At 40.8% G+C, this 23,662-nt stretch overlaps 1 protein-coding gene across 1 annotated transcript in view; it reads left to right on the top strand.

The window, feature by feature from the left end:
• Positions 1-23,662, top strand: part of LOC142660177 (mucin-5B-like) — a 79,052-nt gene that overhangs the window by 19,693 nt on the left and 35,697 nt on the right. The window contains exons 6-11 of the mRNA XM_075836758.1: positions 1,904-2,143; positions 2,229-2,385; positions 4,927-5,055; positions 11,217-11,361; positions 16,906-16,949; positions 21,285-21,431. Of these exons, the coding sequence (XP_075692873.1) occupies positions 1,904-2,143; positions 2,229-2,385; positions 4,927-5,055; positions 11,217-11,361; positions 16,906-16,949; positions 21,285-21,431 (862 nt within the window). The remainder of the gene's footprint in view (positions 1-1,903; positions 2,144-2,228; positions 2,386-4,926; positions 5,056-11,216; positions 11,362-16,905; positions 16,950-21,284; positions 21,432-23,662) is intronic.

Raw genomic sequence — 23,662 nt, 5'->3', positions numbered from 1 at the left:
AGGGCCCTTCACACCGTGATTTTTTTTTGGTGATGCAGGCGGTAGGATGTGTCGTTCCACAATAGCAGGCTGAGCCAGGAGAGATTAGTCCTGCATTTCTGAATAACAGCGTAGGTTCGGGGACATGTGAGTATGTAAACTTATGAGTATGTAAAGCCTGTGCCACTATCTACAGGGGACAGGGAGCCTGTGGCACTATTTTTAGGGAAAAAGAGTATGTGCCACTATCTACAGGGATGACACAACATCTAGCACAATTTACATGGGACATAGAGCGTGTGGCATTATATAAAGGGGGCACTGAGCATGTGTCACTATCTACAGAGGCACTGAGCATGTGTCACTATCTACAGGTGGCACTGAGCTTGAGCCACTATCTACAGGGGGCACTGAGCATGTGGCACTATCTACAGGGGGCACTGAAGATGTGGCACTATCTACAGGGGCACTAAGAGCATGGCACTATCTACAGGGGGCACTGAGCATGTGGAACTATATTTAGGGGGCACATCATGTGGAAATATATTTATGGGTCACTGTGTGTGTGTGTGTATGATGCTTTATTTTCAGGGAACAAGTCTTGCATTTACATGGGGCACAGTCTATGGCCCTTTTCAGGGGAGACATCATGTGCTATAATTTTTATGAAGCACCATGTGTTTGGCTATTTATTTTTAGGGGGCACAATGTGTGAAGCAAATATTGCCAGAGGTACAATGTGTGGTGGTACATTTAGGGAGCACAGTGCATGTTGCTATTATATTTGGGGCACAGTGCATGTTGCTTTTATATTCATGTGCCATGTATGTTGCTATTATATTCCGGGGCATATTGTATGTTGCGTTTAAATTCAGAGGCACAGTGTATGTTGAAATTATATTTAGGGGCACAGTGTATGATACTATTATATATAGGGGCACAATGTGTGGCACTATAAGGATTTTATGTTAGGGTGCAGATGTGTTGGAAAATAGAGGGTCAAAAGACATCTGATCGACAAACTGCAGAGATGAGTCGTGCTTAGGAAAAGTTGCAATTGCGGTCTGGACCAGGTAGAGAAGATAAGAAATGAGAACGAATGAAATCAGAAAAGACATCACCTGTAATTCATTGAATGGAAATTTTTATTCCACTTCTGACTGCGTCTGATCAGTACTGTAGTCACTTGTATGATCTGAAGCGAGAAGATGGGTGGTACCATTATTTTTTGTGAAAAGCAACTCCCAGCATACCTTTACCATTGTTCAGGTCATATTGGGAGCTGTAGTTTTGTGGCATACTGCACAGACTGCACTATTCCATGCAGCACAAAAAAATTAAAATAAATGTATACTAACATATACTAGCCGACGGAGGCCAAAAGGACACTCTTTTGGCCTCCATCGAGTGAATAGTAACCTATGGATATATGTGATGTATGTGTCAGAAGCTTTTCCAGTGCAGACGGCAAACGGACACTGCAATCGCAATGTGTAAGCAACCTCAGTGTATGGATTTTATGCATGCAAGTGGGTGTGGGGCGCATTTTGCCATATATGCCTGGGATACCAAAATACGTTGCCCCAGCCCTGATTGTACAATTTTATTCATATATAAATATAAAAAAAATAGTTTTTGGTTACATAGTTACATAGTTTGTACGGTTGAAAAAAGACACATGTCCATCAAGTTCAACCAAGGGATGGGAAAGGGGAAGTGGGATGGGAAAGAGATGAAAAACCTTAAAAACAAAACAAAATAATAACACAACAGAAGAAAGTTTATAATTAACATTTCACAGATTTCCCCATCTAGATCTACCTGGTGAGTTCTTGTTAGTTTTAGCATGCATGTATTGCTTATTAACAATTAACATGTGTTCCCTGTCTGAATCTGTATATTAACCTGTCAATTTTCTAACTAGGGGAAGGTGTGTGGTCTTTGTGGAAACTTCGATGATAATAGCAAAAATGATTTTACCACAAGGAGTCAATGTGTAGTTGAAGACGTGAAACAGTTTAGAGATAGCTGGAAGTTTTCCCCCTACTGTCCAGAAGTCTACATGTCCAGGGATCCTTGTGTTGCTAATCCATACAGGATAGCCTGGGCACAGAAACTATGCAACATTATTCTCAGCCGTGTATTTGCATCATGCCACAGTGAGGTAATATGCTAAGGGGTTATATTATTTTTACAGAACTAGCTTACTTTACTCTAACTTTATGCTAACTCTGATACTTTTATAACAGGTTGACCCTGAGAAATATTACGAGGCTTGTATTAAAGACACATGTGCTTGTGATATGGGAGGCGACTGTGATTGCTACTGTACTGCAGTGTCAGCTTATGCCCAAGCTTGTAGTGAGGCCTGTGTGTGTATTGAGTGGAGATCTCCAACTATCTGCCGTAAGTAGAGCTGTAAGAAAATAGGTTTGTACTCCTATAAATTAATCTTTACTAATAAACCTATAATTGATAAAATTTTCCCCTTGTATCAATAATTTGCTGTTGAATTTCAGTGAATTAAAAACAAAGTCTTAGGCCCTGTTCACACAGAGTTTTTTTGCAGGCAGAAAATTCTGTCTCAAAATTCCGTCTGGAATTTTGATGCAGATGTTAATCCGCGTATTCCGCGTAAATGCTTTCTCTGCCTCCCATTGATGTCAAGGGTAGGTCAGAGATGTAAACGCCCGAAGATAGGGCATGTTGCTTCTCTTCCCTGGGAGCCGGTTTTACCGCTCGTGGGAAAAAAAACACCTCCGCCTCCCATTGAAATCAATGGAAGGCGTTTTCGGAAGTTTTTGGGTCGACTACGCTATTGCTTCCGGCAAAACGACGGATCCGGTGCACAAAAGAGACAAACGGAAACCACGGGCACCGGCTCTGTCACCATTGAAATTAATGGTGATAGAAACGGAAACTTCTGGTTTCCGTCAGTGTCAGTTTGTGTCTGCTCAGGGTCCCGTCCTGACAGAAACCTCTGACGGAATGTCAGAATGGGACCCCAACACAGATATGAACAGAGCTTAAACCTGTTGGAACTCAATAGCTGCAATATATTTATGAATATAGCAAACACAGCATAGAAAAATATTAGTATAAGGCTTCAATCACATCTGCGTCGGGACTCTGTTTATGAGTTCCATCGGAGCTTTACGTGAGGGAAACCCCTGAATGGAACCCTGACTGAATCAAACGGAAACCATAGGTTTCCGTTTGCATCACCATTGATTTCAATGGTGACGGATCTGGTGCAAATGGTTTCTGTTTGTCAATGTTGTCACTGTTGTGTAAGGGTTTTGTCATTTTGACAGAATCAATACCATAGTCAACTGTGCTATTCACTCTGTCAAAACTACGGAACACTTGCACAACAGGCACAAACTGAAAACATTTGCACCAAATTTGTCAACATTGAAATTAATCAATCAGTTAGGGTTCCGTTCATGGGTTCCCCTGACGGAAAGCTCCGATGCATCCCATGAACGGAGCCCCGACGCGGATGTGAATGAAGCCTTAGTAAATATGACACCATGTCTTCATGAAAAGGTAGCACTACTAAAATACTTGTGTACATGTGTTGTCATGGAATACTAAAGCGAAATTGCTGCTGACTTTTGACCTGTACATTTTTTTCATGTCTTTATTGTCTAGAAAAGTGTTTTTTGTTTTTTTTCATAACCAATTTGGTACAGTTGTTTTCCTTTTACCATTTTAATGCAAACAACAATAAAAACTGTAGAAACATACATTTGAACACAAGTTTAAAATTAAGAAAAGAAAGATGCAAAACCTCGTCAGTTATTTACATATATTTTTAACCCATTTTTGCACCATGACAGCACTGTCCTTCATGGAGCAGGAGGAGGAATACGATAGTTTAGATCCCGGCTGTTAAACTACTAAGAATCCACATCCAAACAGTTACAAAAATGGGGTGTCCCCCTCAGTCACCTAATTGAGATGCCGATGGTTGTCATGGTGGCCTGTCGGCCTGGTGAAGGCCCAAGGTCTGCCATCTTTATATTCCTATTAAGACTTGCCTCCACTAAATAGCACAATGCACTGCAACATAAGTATTGCAGTGTACGTATTGTACCAGCGATGTAATGATCACTTGTTTAACTCCCCTAGAGGAGCCCAAAATAAAATGTGAAAAAGAGTTCAATAAAGTTTTTAATATGCAAAACAGAAATCTTAACAGCTCAAAATAAACCCCTACTCCCATTTTTCCTCTAAAGTCATATAACAAATAAAAAAATAAACATTTAGCCTGCAGGATGAGCATCGTAAAAAAAAAAAGCAAGAAAAAAAGCCCTAACAGCGCTCCATCAACGAAAAAAATAAGAACGTTATGACTATCAGAATCTAGTTTTTTTTTATCACATTTTTTAAACGGATTGTTTTTCTTTGTAAAAGTAGTAAATCGGAAAAATATGTTTTATAAATTTGGTATCGCTGTAATAGAATAGACCATTGGAATAAAGTTAACGTGATATTTTTACCACACGGTAAATGCTGTAAAAGCAAAACCCAACAAACAATGGAGAAATTTCAGGTTTTTTTTTCCACCCCACAAAGAATTTGTTTTCCGTTTTTCAGAATATTATATGGTACAATAAATGGTGCCGTCAAAAAAACTATAACTCGTCAAAAAAAACAAGCCCAGATACGGCAAGAAGGAAAAAATGAAAATGAAAAAAAGAAAAATGGCAATAGTCCTACAAGGGGATCATAACCTCCCTCAATAAAAACTACCATAGCAATAGTCACATACAGTACACATGCCGTGTATCTTTATACAATATACATGACAAAATAAATTAGGTATATATGTCATGCGGGACTAAAAAAAAACAAATGAAATGCGTGGTCAAAATACACAAATAGTCATAAAACAACCTATACCTGGTCAGTAATATATGTTTTCTTTTTTGGACACACCAGCTCTTTTTTGTGATTTCTACAATAAAGAAGGTCAGTGCGACTGGCACTATATGTCTTGTGGTGGTCACTGCATGAAAACCTGCAGGAATCCAAATGGCTTATGCACGTCTAACCTCAAAGGTTTAGAAGGTAAGATCCATTACTTTATTATGTCCAGTAAATTTGGAATATTTTTCATCAATAGTCTGCGGTATATATTGATCTAACAATAGCAGTAGAAATCGAAGATAGAACTGACGTTGAACTTTTATCTTATTATTGGGTGGATGTCAGGATTTTACTTTGAAGTTATTATTTTGTACTGTATGGATATGACTAAATAGGTAAAACAAATCCTTTTTCCGATGCCACTTCGAAGGTTTCCTCTACTCTACGTGACTGGTAAACAAGATTGAAATAAAATATTTACACTTAGTGATTTTTAACCCCTTGCGGTCACAGACAGTTTTCACCCTCCTGACAGAGCTTGATTTTTTTTATATCTGACATGTCTCACTTTACGTGGTTATAACTTTAGAATGCTTTTACTTAATTAAGCGATTCTGAGAATGTTTTCTCAGGATGCATTGTTCTTTATGTTAGTAGTAAATTTTGGTTAATACATTCATTGTTTATTTTTAAAAAACACCAAAATTTATTGAAAATTAGGAAAAATTTGAATCCTTCAAAATTACGTTTTCTCTGCTTGTAACACAGATAGTTATACCACATAAAAGAGTTACTAATAAACAATTCCCATATGTCTACATTTTAAGCTTAACAGTAATTTTTCCCATTTTCAAGACCATTTACAAAACTTATTTTTTTTGGGACCAATACTGTTCTGAGGCTTTGAGGGGTCTATATGTTAGAAACCCCTATTAATCACCCCATTTTAAAAACGGCTCCCCTCAAAGTATTTAACACAGCATTTTGGAAATCTCTTAACCCTTTAGGCGTTTCACAGGAATTAAAGCAACGCAAAGGTGAAATTTGAACATTCATTTTTTTTTTGCAGATATTTAATTTTAACACAGCAAGTGTTAACTGAAAAATACAACTTAGGGCCTGTTCACATCAGTGTTTTGTTTCCATTCATTGGTTCCGTTCAACCTTTCCATCGGCAGAATTGATGAACGGAAATCCGAACGGAAACTATAACTTCCGTTTGAATGACCATTGATTTCAATGGTAATGCTTCCATTGGAGTTGGTTTCCGTTTGTTTCCATTCCATAAAGTTTCCATTTTTTTCATGGAAACAATAGCGTCATTGCAGGCCCTTAATATTTATTACCCTGATTCTGTTGTTTTTAAAAATATTCCCTATGTGGCCCTATTGTGCTACTAGACAACACAGGCCTCAGAAATGAGCACATTGTGGATTTTGGGGCCTCCTTTTTATTAGAATTAGGCAAAATGTCAGGTTGGCAGAGGCCTTGAGATAACTAAACATAAGAAACCCCCCAAAAAGACTAAATATTGGAAGGAATTCATCTAGTGGTGTAGTGAGCATTTTGACTCCACAGGTGTTTCATATATTTTATTAGAATTAGAAAAATGAATTTTTTTTCAGTAACCCCTTCCTGTCACAGCCATTTTCGGGATTTTCATTGTTTCCTCCCCACATTCCAAAAGCCATAACTTTTTTTTATTTTTCTGTCGATAAAGCCATATGAATTGTAAAAGAGAAAAAAAATACTAATTAGTGAACCATAGAGCCTCTTGCATTAAAGTTTATGACATTCCTTATATCTCCTATATTGTTTTTCAACCTCATACCAGCAGTGCCACCATGGTTCACAAATTGAAATTTTTTTGTCTTTTACAATCCATCCCAGCGGTTACTATTTTCAGTTACCGGTTTTGTGTACATGGCTGCAGTGGTTTTATGGTCCTTCCCGTAATTATTATAGCGTTGTGTTTTTTGGCTGCACAACCATAAGAGTTCATCACAATATCTCCTGGTGATCTGCACTACTATGGCGCCGTGCTTTTTTCGTCATTACTTCTAGTTAAAGCCATATAAAGAATTGTTTTTTGCGGGACGAGTTGTAGTTTTAATGGAATCATTTACTGTACCATATACTGTATTGGGAACCTGGAAAAAAATTAATTGTGGGGTGGAATAGGAAAAAAACTGTGATTCCTCAATCTTCTGAGGGGTTTAGTTTTTACGGCTTTCACCATATGGTAAAAATTGTATATTAACTTTATGCTACCAGTCAATACGATTACGGCAATACCAACTTTATATCGTTTTTTATATGTTTTACTACTTTTACAAGGAAGAAACTAATTATTAAAAATAAAATTTGTCTACTGTCGCCACATTCTGAGAATAACTTATTTATTTGAGCGCTATAAGGGCTTATTTTTTGCGGGTCCATGTAGTTTCTATTTCATTTTAGACTACATGAGACTTTTTGATCACTTTTTATTTCATTTTTTGTGGGATTTGAAGTGACCAAAAAACAAAAACTGTGATTCTGGAGTTTTAATTTAATATTTTTTATGGCGTTCACCGTGCGGTTTAAATAATGGCATATTGTAATAGTGCAGACTTTTACAGACATGGCAATGCCAATTTTGTTTATTATTTATATTACTTTAGAGGAAAAATGCGGCTTTTTTTTAACACTTAATCTTTTTTTTTACACATATTATCAGTCCCCCTAGGGGACTTGAACCAGCGATTGTTGGATCACTTGTACAATATACTGCAACCATCGGCATCCCTCGATCGCTGTTCCTGGTCGTTAGTCTCGGGTGTCAGCTGTAATACACAGTTAACACATGCAACGTATCGCGGCGCCTTAGTGGGTGAGCCCGCTCCAAACATAATCCCCCATAGTACGTTGTGGTGCAGATAATGGTTAAAATGTCAATTTAGCTAAAATTTTTCATTTTCACCAAAAATAAAGGAGAAAGGCACCCCAAAAATTTTTGAGCAATTTCTTTTCAATACAGCATTACCCCAAATGTGGTCATAAAAAGCAGTTTGGGTGCACAGTAGAGTTCAGAAGGGAAGTAGCGCCATTTGGATTTTGGAGGGCAGATTTTGCTAGATTGTTCTTTGGGCACCATGTTGCATATGCAAAGCCCCTGTGGGCCCAAAATAGTGGAAACCTCCCTGAAGTGACATTACTTTGGAAACTACACCCCTCAAGGTATTCACGTGGCATGCTGACCCTAGTGTGCATTGGATGTTGAAGAGTAAAAATGGCAATTTTTCCATGGATACGACATTTGAGTGTTTGATATGTTGTGCCCAATTTGTGCCACCATTAAAAGACAGTTCTCTAATTATTAAGCTGTGTTTCCCGGTTTTAAAGATAATAGCAACGTTTTGATCACTTTTTATTCTAATTTAGAAGGCAAGGTTGACAAAAAAACAGCAATTCTATCATATTTGTTTAGGTTTTTTTTATGGTGTTGCCCACACAGTATAAATATTATAATATTTTTATAGTTCAGGCTGTTACAGAGGTGACGGTACCAGTTATTTATAGCTTCTTTTTTTCCCAATAGTAAAAAGAATAATTTTTTTTGCCTTTTTAAGCTATTTTTCTATTTTTTAGTCCCACTAGGGGACTTGAAGGTTTGAACCCCCGATAGCTATTCTAATACATTGCACTACCTACTGTATGCAGTGCAATATATTACAACTGTCAGTTTTACACCGTGAGGAAGCCTATTAGGCCCTGCCTCTGGCATGGCTTAATAGACTTCCGTACATGGCAGACATGGAGGCCATTGTAATGCCTCTGGTTGCCATAGCAATCATCGACACCCCGTTATTGCGGTGCAGGCGTGCCAATCGGCTACAAGCCACTTAGATGCTGCGGTCGCTCCTGACCGTGGCATCTAAGGGGTTAATCGGCGGGGTTCAGAGCTAGCTCCTCGCACCACTCAAAAAATAAAAAACGTTATGGCTCTTTTTTTTTGTAAAAGTAGTAGAATATTAAAAAAAACTATATAAATTTGATATCATCGTAATCGTATTGAGCTGCAGAAAAAAATTAAGCTGATGTTTGTTTTACCGCACAGTGAAAGCCGTAAAAACGAAACCGAAAAAACAATCGAGGATTTTTTTTTCAATTTCAGCCCACAAAGAATTTGTTTTTAGTTTCCCAGTACATTATATGTTACTTTATATGGTGCCAATAGAAACTACAACTCCTTACGCAAAAAATAAGCCCTCATACCACTCCTTTGATGAAAAATAGAAAAGTGATGGCTCTAGGAAGCCGGGGAGTAAAAAATTTAAATTAAAAAGCAAAAAATGTCTCAGTCCTCCAATAGTTAACAGTTTTTTCTTTACATATTGATTTATTTTCCCCAGGGGATTTGATCAAGCCACAGTTTGATCGCTGTTACAATATACTGCTATTTACTGGGTCCTCTGGCAATGGTTAATAGAATCTACAATCCCGGCCGTTGCAGTGAAGTGTTGGCTGTAACATACAGCTGACCACCGCTGAGTAGGGAGCAGGATAAGCCCATGAGCCTGCTCCATACTCTCCCCTTGCGGCTGTGATGTACAGTCATTTTTTGCTATGTGGCCCCTGAAGAAATCATTCACCCGAAACTTGTGTTGGCGAGCACATTGTTCCTATTTTTCAGGTTGACCAAACTATGGGTAAGGTACATTCCTAACCTTGATTATTTATATTACTTAGTGGTTGCTATTATAGACATTTCTGCTTTAGGTTATAGACATATATAGTACTTTTCACTGATGTCTGGTGGCATGTGACAAGATAGAGTGTATGGTTTACTTATCAACACTGTCACGATCACAGGGTATGTGGACCCACTAGGCCGCTCCGCCGTAGCAGAGAGGCAGCTGACCAGGTCTCAGTCTATACAAAAGTATATGGCAGTTCGTAACACTCGGGTACCTGAACTAGTCCAGACAGTGGCTGTGGCTTCAGCACAGATGGAGGTCGGTGCAGCAGGTTGCGCCAGACGTGGCGGGCAGTACAAGATGTGGCAGAGGACACTGGACATGGCAAACGACAGCAGGTGCAGTAGGACACGACTCCAACACTAGTAGGCACAGGAACAAGAATACAGCACGGGATACAGGAACAGGTAAAGGGCACGGGTAACAACTGGAACGGGAAACACTACGGGACCATTTGCAAGACTTGGGATATACTAACAACGCTCAGGCAAGGATCAGAAGTGCCGGGGCCTTCTTATAGACCAGGAAATCATGTGGGTTGATGATGATGATTGTTTTCATGTGCACGCGCTGGCCCTTTAGGAGAGGGCACGAGCATGCGCGCGCACCCTATGGGACACAGCGTACCGGATCGGAAGTGAGCGCTGGTATCTCCTAGGAAGGAGATGGGGACCATCGCTCACAGATCCATGGCTGCGGGCGTCGGGAGGTGAGTAAACCCGACGGCCCACGGCCATGGATGCTACAAGCACGATATACTTAAAATACGTTTGGTACCCTCCTCAATGACCCCCCCATGATATACTTATTAAACCTTTGTGTTAAACATATTATATATATGGGTATGGTATGGACATGATCACTAACAGCCACCTGTTTTTGTAACAATTAGATTTTATGATGAAGTCCAGTTTTCTAGTCTCTGCTTTTACAGTAGGCATTATCAGTTTAATATGTGATTTAATAAAGTATGGCATTTTTAGATATATGATAGTATTGGACTCTTTTTCTTGTGCAGACTATTAACTGTGTTTGGAATTTGGGAAGGCAAAAGATGGATATGCAAAATACTGAACTATTTTTTGTATCTTATATATCTTAAGTTATTTATTCACCATCACCAAGGAAAATTAACCATTTAAAGGGGTATTCCCATATCGCGCATTTATGGCATATTTACAGGATATGCATAAATGTCCAATAGATGCGATCCGCTTCTACCTTCTACCACTGTTTCTGGGCTTCGGTGGTTTACATGGTAGCCGGGAGTACAGAAGCAGTCGAGCATGCTGAGCTAGGCTGTTTTTGTTAATCCCATAGATGTGAACGTGAATAACAGAAACCGCATTCTACAGGGAGCTACACTGTTGCCATAGCTCCCATGAGGGAATACCGAGATGGAATACCCCTTTAATGACCAGGTGATTTATTTTTACCCTTTATGACTAGACACCATTTAGCAATATTTAGTATTATAGCAATATTAAAGATTATAGATTTTTAATTTGAGAGGCAGTCCAAATTATTTTTTCACTAGAAATAGTGTGCTATTTCCATATGTTTTTCACTCCTTTTATTTTGCTTTTATTATTTTAATTAGGTATATTATATTATGTCTGATAGGCTGTTACCCCAAGTGCCCTGAAGATAAACCCTACTTTAACGAAGATGAAATGCAATGTGTAGCCCAGTGCGGTTGTCTGGACAAAGAAGATAATTACTACAAAGTTGGAGAGAAGGTTGAATCCTGCAGTATCTGTGAAATCTGGTAAAATGTTTAGCCTTCCTGTGGTATTTTCTAGAATAGACTTATAATGTAACTTATAATATGAGAAAAAAAAAAAAAAAGTGAAGCGAAACTTCATGGGACAATATTGCAAAAACATTTCCATTTCTACAAGATGTAAAGTGTGAATGAGTTGTGTAGGCACAGAACAATATAAAACTGCATATTTTTAGGCTATACCGAAGATCCTTAAAGGGAAGGTGTCATGATTTTTTTTTGTATTTATATTGCTTTTTATATAATATAAACAAAAAAATTATTTATTTATGTTGTCACTTTAAATTCATACTTTTACTTCTCTATGGGGGCTGCCATTTTTTTCATTTCTGTATGTGTCGATTAACGACACATACTAAGATGCTATAAGGCACATACAATCCCATAGAGAATGAGAACGGGAGCCGTTCCATTCTCAGGAGCGTGTGCCGTCTGTGTGGTAACTGTGCATGCGTAAATGTCCCGAAAAACCGCTGAAAAATCATGTGGAACGGAAGCCGCTGCCGACAGTAAGATGACGACTTCCGGCCATATGTTCAATGAAGCGAAGGCGCAAGGAAGAGGAGCGTAGGCGGCAAGAACTTGTGTGTGTGCAGCAGAGCTGAGTGTGTGTCTGTATGTAGCAGAGCTGAGTGTGTGTCTGTATGTAGCAGAGCTGAGTGTGTGTCTGTATGTAGCAGAGCTGAGTGTGTGTCTGTATGTAGCAGAGCTGAGTGTGAGTCTGTGTGTAGCACAGCTGAATATGTCTGTATGTAGCAGTGCTGAGTGTGTGTATGTGTAGCAGAGCTGAGTGTGTGTCTGTATGTAGCAGAGCTGAGTGTGTTTGTGTGTGAGTGTGTGTGTGTGTGTGTGTGCAGCAGAGCTGAGTGTGTGTCTTTATGCAGCAGAGCTGAGTGTGTGTTCGTATGTAGCAGAGCTGTGTGTGTGTGTGTGTGTGTGCAGCAGAGCTGAGTGTGTGTCTGTGTGTGTGCAGCAGAGCTGAGTGTGTGTGTGTAGCAGAACTGAGTGTGTGTGTGCAGCAGAGCTGATTGTGCATGTGTTCAGCAGAGCTGAGTATGTATCTGTATGTTGCAGTGCTGTGTGTGTGAGCTTGCGCAGCAGAGCTGTGTGTGTAGTGTGCGCAGCAGAGCTGTGTCCTATTTTTGTGCAGCGGAGTATGCATGGGCGCCGCTGACCCTTCATAGCCGCTTATCAGCTGTTTTGAAGAATCAGCGGCGAGCCCCCCCCCCAACACACACACACAAATCCCTCTAAACCTGCAAAATCAAGCGTAATCAAGCGTTTTTTTCTGCGGTTTTTGACACGTAAAATACGCAAAAAAAAGTGTCAAATACACGCAGTGTGAACCTGTCAACTGAAAAGTCATTCACTTCATTTTCATCATTCTAAGGGTATGTTCATACGCAGTGTTTTCAGCCGTTTTTCAGGCCGTAAACGTCCAGAAAAACCGCTGAAAAATCGGAAGCAGAACGCCTACAAACATCTGCCCATTGGTTTCAATGGGAATTACGGCGTTCTGTTCCGACGGGGCATTTTTTACGTGGCCGTTTTCCAAAAACGCCATGTAAAAAGACGCCCGCGAAAAAGAAGTGCATATGACTTCTTGGGCCGTTTTTGGAGCCGTTTTTCATTGACTCTATAGAAAAACAGCTCCAAAAACGGCCGTAAAAAACGCCGCCAAAAACGAGATTTTGATTAAAAAATGGCTGAAAATCAGGAGCTGTTTTCCCTTTGTTTAGTAAGCGTGTGAACATACCCTTAGCCTTTTGGTGTATCCTATAGCTTCTGCCAGCTGCATTTGTACAATCAAACCCAAAATGGCAGCCGGACACTGCTTAGCAATTTGAACACACCTTTTCCTGGCTTCAATTTGTGCACATTGATTATCATAAATCAATAGCATCACTTGCATTTTCATTGCTATGACAGCAAAAATGGTGGTATCTCAAAGAAAATTTTTAGATGTCACAAGAACTTAATAGAAAACTCTATGGCTAGTCAAGCCGGCTGTAACTGGTGCCATTTATGAACACAACTGCAATGTAATTTTCGTTAGCGCTGGAAAAAGACACCTACATCAACCCCTTCCTGCCGCATCCATTTTTCGGATTTTCATTTTGCTTTCTCCTCCCTTCCTTCCAAATGCTATAACTTTTTTATTTTTTCGTTGATAAATCCGCATGAGGGCGTGTCGATTTCTATGTTTTTATGGCTCTATTTATTTTACCACATAATGTACTAGAAAACTGGAAAAAAAATTCTTTGTGGGGTGGAATGGGAAAAAACAGCGATTCCTGCATTGTTTTTTGTTTTTAGTTTTTCGGTGTTTACCGTGCAATACAGTGACATGTTAACTTTATTCTGTGGGTCAATACGATTATAGCGATACCAAATTGATATAGTTCATTTTTTTTTACTACTAAAAAAAATTTGTGTCTCCATATTCTGAGAGCCATATTTTTTTTAGTCGATTGAGCAGTGTGAGTCCTGAGCGAGCTGTAGTTTTTAATGGTACCATTTTAGGGTTCATAGAACTGTTTGATCACTTTTTATTAGATTTCTTTTTTTTACTGTGTTTACTGCGGGCTAAATAATCTTATATTGTAACAGTCCGGACTTTTACAGACTCGGCAATACCAGTTACGTTTATTTTATTTTTTTCATAATGCTTTAGGGGTAAAATAGGAAAAGTTTTTTTTCTACTTCTTTGGCTTCATGCACACGGCCTAACCGTAATCACTGCCATTGATTGCGGGCACGGCCTTGCACCGACGACTGCGAACAGCCACCCGCATTTTCGGCCCGTGCTCCCATACAAAGTATGTTGTGATTTTGACAGGCTCCTATTAAGCCCTGCCTCTGGCAGACCAGATTTTAACCTTTCTCCTATTGAGCCCTGTCTTTGGCAGACCTTGGGGCTTCAATTATGCCCCATGGCTGCTGTGACAACCATCGGCACTCCACGATCCTGTTGCCGAGGGGACCTATGGCACATCATAGCGGGCCGAACCCCTCTTTCTAACAACTTAAATGTCGTGGTTGCTATTGTCATGGATACCCTCCATGACAATATACAGCCAACACCTGCTTAGTATAAAGTAGGCTCATCCCGCTCCATACTTCGCCTTGCCGGCAAAGATGTAGGTCAAACCTTTAGGGTATGTGCACACGGTAGCAGGCTTTTATGTCTGAAAAGACAGACTGTTTTCAGGAGAAAACAGCTGCCTCGTTTCACACGTAAAAGCTCCTCCTCGCATTTTGCGAGGCTTCTCTGACAGCCGTAAATTTTGAGCTGTGCTTCATTGAGGTCAATGAAGTACGGCTCAAATTACGTCTGAAAGAAGTGTCCTGCACTTATTTTGACAAGGCTGTATTTTTACGCGTCCTCGTTTGACAGCTGTCAAACGACGACGCGTAAATAACAGGTTGTCTGCACAGTACGTCGGCAAACCCATTCAAATGAATGGGCAGATGTTTGCCGACGTATTGTAGCCCTATTTTCAGACGTAAAACGAGGCATAATACGCCTCGTTTACATCTGAAAATAGGTCGTGTGAACCCAGCCTAACATAGAATGCTAGAGGTTATTTAAAAATTCCCATCACACAATACCCTTTTCTCAATTTATTATTACCAACATTTCCAGACACGCAAAGACATAGAAGGCATATATACAGTATATGCAGATGAAGTGTTAACATCTCACATTGCAGTACACTAACGTAAGTGTATCTGCAATTTTGGTTTTGTCGACTAGATGGCAGTGCAAGCGAAGTAACAACTTGATACTGCACAGAACAATACTTGAAGCCACTGCTTCTTTACAGGTGCTTCTAGTTCTAGTGTAAGAGATGCTGTGAGGAGAGCTGTGTGAGAATACCTGATGAAACTGCGCAAGCGACAGTCACTGATGTTGGACCTAAGACTGTGTCCTGGAGTGTGTTTTGCGGGTGACTGGGAAGGAGCCTCCCTGGGGAGTGTGCAAGGTCAGGTGCAAAACCAGCCAGCCATCATCTACGGATCTGAGCCGTGTCATAAGAGACTGTGTCTGTCCAAGTCAGGAGAAGTGTTTATTTTCTTGCTGTGGCTGGTGTGCTGTTAACATTGGTCTAGTTAAGTTAATTTGCCGCAAAATAGCTTGGTATTTTTTTCCATCGTGCCTAAGTGTGGATAGCCACACATAGACACATATATCATAGACATCTCATGACATCTATTTTGTTGTGGTTGCAATTTTGCAAAAGGGACAACAGCAAAGTGCAGCCATATTTGTCCTCACTTTTGTTAGCTTCTTAGAAACTGATAAACTGATGATCAACTGTTTTGCCATCGTGTTCAATCAATAAATAATTACAGTTTTAGGCCTCATTTACACAAGCGTAATATATGCGCGTGCGACGCGCGTGCTTTTCACGCGTGTCGTACGCACCTATATTAGTCTATGGGGCAGTGTAGACGATGCGTGAATTTTGCGCAGCGCGAGTACGTTGCGTAAAACTCACGACATGTTCTATAATCGTGCGTTTTTCGCGCATCACGCACCCATTGAAGTCAATGGGTGCGTGAAAACCATGCATGCCGCACGGAAGCACTTCCGTGCGAACTGCGTGATTCGCGCAAGAGCTGTCAAAAGGATGAATGTAAACAGAAAAGCACCATGTGCTTTTCTGTTTACAAACATCCAAACGGAGTGTCAAATTAGAGATGAGCGCACCGAACTTCACCGGGTTCGGCCGAACTCGTTTTGACCGAACCCGGCAAAAAATGTTCGGGTACGCAACGGCAGGAGACAGTCACTGTCCACGGTGCTGAAAGAGTTAAACTGGTTCAGCACCATGGACAGTGACTTCCGATCACAATATACATATACGTGTAAAAAAAACAAGAGGTTCTGACTTACCGATAACTCCCGGCTTCTTCATCCAGTCCGACCTCCCGGGATGACAATTCAGTCCAAGTGACAGCTGCAGCCAATCACAGGCCAAGCACAGCCTGCAGCCAATCACAGGCTGCAGCGGTCTCATGGACTGCCGCGTCATCCTGGGAGGTGGGATGACAAGAGAGGGACGCGTCACCAAGGCAACGGCCGGGAGACCGGACTGGAGGAAGCAGGAAATTCATGGTAAGCATGAACGTCTTTTTTTGATTCACATGTTGGTGTATATTGTGATCGGAACTCACTGTCGAGGGTGCTGAAAGAGTTACTGCCGATCAGTTAGCTCTTTCAGCACCTTGGACAGTGACGGGCGTCGACTAGCCTCATCTCTAAGATGGCGGCTGCGCGAAAATCACGCAGCCGCGCATCATAAACGGATGACACACGGAGCTGTCAAATGCCTTTTGCGCGCGCAAAACGCAGCTTTTTTTCGCGCGCAAAACGCACACGCTCGTGTAAATCAGGCCTTAACATCAGCTGCTAAGAAGCTAATTCAAAAGTGACAACCGATAGTTCCATGCAGATGACATAATAAAGATCTTTTCCTGCTAATATTTTATATTTCTTAATTATACCTTTTTATTTCTTTTCAGCATTTGCACATCTAATGGAATTGTCTGTCATTATGATTCAAAGGGTATGTTGTCTTTTTTTCTTGGAAAAAAATTAGCTTTTAGGTGTATAAAAATAAAACCTGAAAATTTTATATATGTAACATATAAACACGTATACACAATCATACACTGACTGTCCACATTATAAGGAACGGCAAGTTGTGCATTTGGGCATGTTAGCTGGAGCACCAGCGTTGTATTCGGCAGCAATTTGCATGACTGTGCACCCCCTGTTTGCCTCGTTTGAAGTGGTCCAGATGTTTCGATTTTCCGAGTTTTCCAGTGTGAATGTGGATTCACACTGAAACCGATCCGAGGAAAACTTCCTCACTTGATTTTATGCTGCACTCCAGGATCACATGTCTAACTTCCATACAGGGAAGCTCTAATCGTGAAAGGGCAGGTTTCTCGAATAAAGTGGCCATTCAGTATATATATATATATATATATATATATATATATATATATATATATAGGAGAAAGGTTCCTGTTGAACCGAAACGTCGCTGTCTTGAGGTGAATAAATCCACCCTGTTTTCATCTACCTTGAAGTCCTGGTGCCGATACCGCGTTCTATGTCTCTCTCTCTCATTACATATTTATATACATATAATATTATTTGGATAGTGACACAAGTTTTGTCATTTTAGCTGTTTACCAAAACATATTGAATATACAGTTATATAATCAATATATGCTTAAAGTGCAGACTCTTAGATTTAATTTGAGATTATTCACATCCTAATTTGAGGAAGGGTTTAGGAATTACAGCTCTTTAGTATGCAGCTGCCTCTTTTTCAAGGGGTCAAAGGTAATTGGACAATTATCTCAAAAGCTATTTAATGGGCTGCATGTGCTATTCCCTCATTAATCCATCATCAATTAAACAGGTAAAAGGTCTGGAGGTGATTCCAGGTGTGGCATTTGCATTTGGAAGCTGTTGCTGTGCATACACAACATGAGGTCAAAAAAGCTCTGAATGCAAGTGACACAGACCATCGTTAGGCTGAAAAAAATGAAAAAAAAAAAACATCAGATAGATAGCACAAATGTTAGGAGTGGCCAAATCAACAGTTTGGTACCTTCTTGAAAAAAAGAGCGCAGTGGTGATCTCGTAAATTCCAAAAGGCCTGGCTGTCCACGGAAGACAACAGTGGTGGATGATCGCAGAATCCTTTCCATGGTGAAGAAAAACCCCTTCACAACGTGTACCCAAGTGAAGAACACTCTCCTGGAATACTCTCCTGGAAGTAGGTGAATCAGTATCTAAGTCTACCATAAAGAGAAGACTTCATGAGAGCAAATACAGAGGGTTTACCACAAGGTGCAAACCATTAATTAGCCTCAAAAATAGAAAGGCCAGATTAAACTTTGCCAAACAACATGTAAAGAAGCCGCCCAGTTCTGGAACAGCATTCTTTGGACAGATGAAACTAAGATCAACCTGTACCAGAATGATGGGAGAAAGAAAGTATGGAGATGGCTTGGATCGGCTCATGGTCCAAAGCACACCACATCCTCTGTAAAACATGGTGGGGGCCGTGTGATGGCATGGTGGAGGCAGTGTGATGGCATGGTGGAGGCAGTGTGATGGCATGGGCATGCATGGCTGCCAAAGGCACTGGTTCACTAGTGTTTATTGATGATGTGACTTAAGACAGAAGCAGCCGGATCAATTCTGAAGTGTTCAGGGATTTACTTTCTTCTCAGATTCAACCAAATGCAGCAAGGTTGATTAGACGTTGTTTCACAGTACAGATGGACAATGACCCAAAACATACCGCGAAAGCAACCCAGGAGTTTTCTTAAGGTAAAAAAGTGGAATATTCTGCAATGGCAATTGCAAAAGTCAATCACCAGATCTCAACCTAATCGAGCTGCATTTCACTTAAGACCCACAAACAAGCAACAACTGAAGACAGCTGCAGTAAAGGCCTGGCAAAGCATCACAAAGGAGGAAACCCAGTGTTTGCCTGAAGTCTGGAACTCATGGACATCACCAGTCATTGCCTGCAAAGGATTCTCTACAAAGTATTAAAAAAAAAAAAACATTTTATTTATGGTAATGTTAATCTGTCCAATTACTTTGGAGCCCCTGAAATGAGGAGGCTGTGTAGAAAAATGGTTGCAATTGCTAAACATTTCACAGGATATTTTTATTCAACACCTTGAATTAAACCTGAAAGCCTACACTTCAATTGCATCTCAGTTGTTTCATTACAAATCCAATGTGCTGCAGAGCACATATAATGAAGATTGTGTCACTGTCCAAATAATCCTGGTCCTAACTGTATGTGTGTGTGTGTGTGTGTGTGTGTGTGTGTGTGTGTGTGTGTGTGTGTGTGTGTGTGTGTGTGTGTGTGTATGTATATATATATATATACAGTACTGTGCAAACATATAGGCAGTTGTGGAAAAATGTTGCAAACATAAAATGCTTTAAAAGAATAGAAGTGGTAGTGTTAATAGTTTTTTTGCTATCAATTAAAAAAATACAAAGTAAATGAAGAGAAGAGAAATCTAAATCAAATCTATATTTGGTGTGACCACCCTTTGCCTTCACAACAGCATCAATTCTTCTAAGTACACTTGCACAAAGTCATGAATTTTGTAGGATTATAAACCGGTGTACAATTAACCGATTATACCAAACCGTTGATAATGATCATCATTTTCATATGTAGGTTGAAACACAGTCATTAACTGTAACATAAACAGCTGTGTAGGAGGCTTAAACTGGGTGAGGAATAGCCAAACTTTGCTACAAAGATGAGGTTGTGAAAGACAGTTTTATGTCCACCATGTCAAGACTGAGCACAGCAACAAGACACAAGATAGTTATACTTCATCAACACAAGATAGTTATACTTCATCAGCAACGTCTCTCCCAGGCAAAGATTTTGATGCAGACTAGGGTTTCAAGATGTGCTGTTGAAGCTCTTTTAAAGAAGCACAAAGAAACAGGCAGATGCTTACTACCCTTCAAAATCAGAAGATGTTCAGCAGTACCATCAGCTCAGAACTGGCAGAAACCAGTGGGACCCAGGTACACCCATCTACTGTTTGGAGATGTATGGCCAGAAGTGGTCTTCATGGAAGAAATTGAGACCAAAAAGCCATATCTTTGACGTGGAAACAAGGCCAAGCGACTCAACTATGCACACAAATATAGAAACTGGGGTGTGGAAAAATGGCAGCAGGTGCTCTGGAGTGATAAGTAAAAATTTTAAATATTTGGATGTAACAGAAGGCAATTTGTTTGCTGAAGGGCTGGAGAGCAGTACAATGCTGAGAAATACAGGCAGATATTTATCCATCAAGCAATACCATTAGTGGGGGCGTCTCACTGGCTCAAAATTTACTCTGCAGCAGGAAAACAACCCCAAACATACAGCCAATGTCATAAGAACTACCTTAAGCGTAAAGATCATTCACTTTGTATTTTGCTTATTGATAAAAAAAAAACAACTATTTACACTCCTATTTTTGAAAGCATTCTTACTTTGCTGCATTTTTCCACAATTGCCTAAAACTTGAGAAAGGCTCCTCTGAACGGAGTGCTGCCTATTTTTTGTCTTATATACAATTGGGATTGTAGTCTTATCCCGTTGGCTTGCACCCACAGCATACCGGTGCGGCTGTATCCATTTGTTTTTCTATATATATATATATATATATATATATATATATATATATATATATATATCTATCTTCAAACCAGGCACAATCCAAGGACAAGTGTGGCACTTTTTTTTTTGGGATGAAAGCCATGTTTTTCCAATCCTGGACATCCACTTAAACTTTTACAATTGACGCTGTTCTAGTGCCATCGCTCAAGGGGTATCTCATGGAATCTTGTTGACATATTGTCTAGCACTATATGCCCACATCAATTAATTGCAGGTTGCAATAGTTACACATACTGTAGTTAGTTTTTTTTAGCATTAAGTGTGAAACCTTACATTTTATTACATCTAGCAGACCCACTGGGGCTGTTTGACATCCCACCACATTTGGGGCACACTATTTCAATGGTAGTTGGCTATGAAAAGCCACTATCAAGACCTACTGCAAGGTAATACCTCCCCTTCTAGACGCCTTTAGGAAACAAGTGTAATATGGAGGGGGTGGGACATTGATTAGTAGGCATCTCAGCTGCCTCTTGTCTCTGAAGAGGAGTATCCCGGAGCTAATTAAGTAGTAACTATCCCAGGAGCTGTTTAATACAGTAAAATATGCATTATTGTACTATTCCTTTGGGGCCTTTTTTATAATTCCTTTTGATTGTACCACCTCTATATAACAAACAACAAACAGAAAACATTTATTTAATTTAGGATTTGTACTTTTTCTTGCAGTTTGCAATTGTCAGTATGAAGGACAATTCATGGAAATTGGTGATGTAATCCAAGTGAATGATAGCTCTGGTGGCTGCAAAAAGGTGCACTGTGGGTTAAATGGCACGTTTGAAACTCCATGTTATAAAACCGCAGAAACAACCACAGGTAACAAAATAACCTAACTACTAAAATTTTTGATTATATAGGCTAATCTTAATTTATGGCCACACAATTCTAATCGTTAATGTTTTGGTATAACATAGTATAGTTACAGCTTCAGTTTTTGTAGTACTATGCTTCTCATTACCATTAAAGGGGTTGTCTAGGCATGGGGTGTTTTTTTTCATAATGATGGCCTATCCACAGGATAGGTCATCATTATATGACCGATGGGGGTTCAACACAAGGGCCCCGCACCGATCAGCTGTTCTGGCTGCTTCCGGCACTGGAAATTTTGCAGTGGTCGGTGCCGGAAGCAGATGTCTCTGACCAATGTATAGCAGCTGTGCAGCAACAGGCCTGGTCAGAAGAGACTCTATGAGGGGCAATTTTTACAGGGGGCTCTATGAGGGGCACTATCTACAGTGGACATTGTGAGTGGCGCTATCTACAGTGGGCATTGTGAGTGGCATTATCTACAGGGGCATTGTGAGTGGTGCTATCTACAGGGGTCTTTGTGAGTGGTGCTATCTACAGGGGGCGCTATGAGGGTCACTATTTACAGGGGGTACTGTGAATGCCACTTTCTACAGGGGGCTTTATGAGGGGCACTATGCACAGGGGGCATTGTGAGTGGCGCTTTCTACCGGGGGCTTTGTGAGTAGTGCTACCTACAGGGAACTCTATGAGGGGCACTTTTTACAGGGCGCATTGTGAATGGCACTTTCTACAGGGGACTCTATGAGTGGCACTATCTACAGGGAGACCCTTTTGCAGTGGTCAGTGCCGGAAGCAGATGTCTTTGACCACTGTATAGCAGCCGTGCTTCAAGAGGTCAGGTTAGAAGAGACTAAGTCTGCGTTGCTGGAGCACGGCACAGGAATGGGGGCAGGTGAGTAAGTAATGTTTTTTGGGTTTTTTTGGAGCAGTATGAGGGGCTCTATCTACAAGGGGCTTTATGAGGAACACAATATCTACAGTGGCATTATGAGAAATATTATCTACAGGGGGTTCTATGAGGGGCACTATTTACAAGGGGACTCTATGAGGGCCACATTCTACAGGGGGCTTAATGAGGGGCACTATCTATAGGGGGCTCTATTAGGGGCACTATCTATAGGAGCTTTATGTGGGGCACTATCTACAGGGGGCATTATCTGGGGCACTATATAGAGGCGTCTCTATGAGGGGCAATATCTACAGGGGGCTCTATCCGGGGCACGATCTACAGGGGGCTTTATGAGAAACACTATCTACAGCGGGCTTCATAAGGAACACGATCTACAGGGGGCTCTATGAGGAGCACTATCTACAGGTGGCTCTATGAGGGGCACTATCTACAGGGGGCTCTGTGAGGGGCACTATCTACAGGGAGCTCTGTGAGGGGCACTATCTACAGGGGGCTTTATGAGAGGCACTATCTATAGGAGCTTTATGTGGGGCACTATCTACAGGAGACTTTATGTGGGGCACTATCCACAGGGGGCTCCATCAGGAGCACTATCTACATGGGGCTATAATTGGCAATATTTACAAGAAGCTTTATAAGGAGCAATATTTACAGGGGCATTGTAAATGGCGTTGTCTACAGGGGGCATTGTGAATGGTATTATCTACAGGAGGCATTGTGAATGGTACTATCTACAGAGGCCTCAATGAGGGGCACTCTCTACAGGGGGCTCTATGATGGGCACTATCTACAGGGTGCATTCTGTGTGGTGCTATCTACAGGGGGAATAATGAGTGGCGCTATCTACAGGGGGCATTGTGAGTGGCGCTATCTACAGGGGGCATTGTGAGTGGCGCTATCTACAGGGGGCACTGTGATTGGCGCTATCTACAGGGGGCTTTGTGAGTGGTGCTATCTACAGGGGGCTTTGTGAGTGGTGCTATCTACAGGGGGCTTTGGGAGTGGTGCTATCTTTAGGGGGCTCTAAGAGGGGCACTATTTACAGCGGGCATTGGGAATGGCACTATCTACAGGGGGCTTTATGAGGGGCACTATGTACAGGGGGCATTGTGAGTGGCGCTATTTACAGGTGGCTTTGTGAGTGGTGATATCTACAGGGATCTTGGTGAGGGGCACAATTTACATGGGGCATTGTGAATGGTGCAGTCTACAGGGGGCTCTATGAGTGGCACTATATACAGGGGGAAGTGTTGCCGTGATTGGTGTCAGAAGCAGATGTCTTTGACCACTGTATAGTGACCGTGCTGCAACAGGCCCAGTCAGAAGA

The sequence above is a fragment of the Rhinoderma darwinii genome, chromosome 9 (assembly GCF_050947455.1).
Source record: "Rhinoderma darwinii isolate aRhiDar2 chromosome 9, aRhiDar2.hap1, whole genome shotgun sequence".
Classification (NCBI taxonomy): Eukaryota; Metazoa; Chordata; class Amphibia; order Anura; family Rhinodermatidae; genus Rhinoderma; species Rhinoderma darwinii.
The sequence above is the reverse complement of the archived record's forward strand: the minus strand, read 5'-3'. Positions and strand labels throughout refer to the sequence as shown.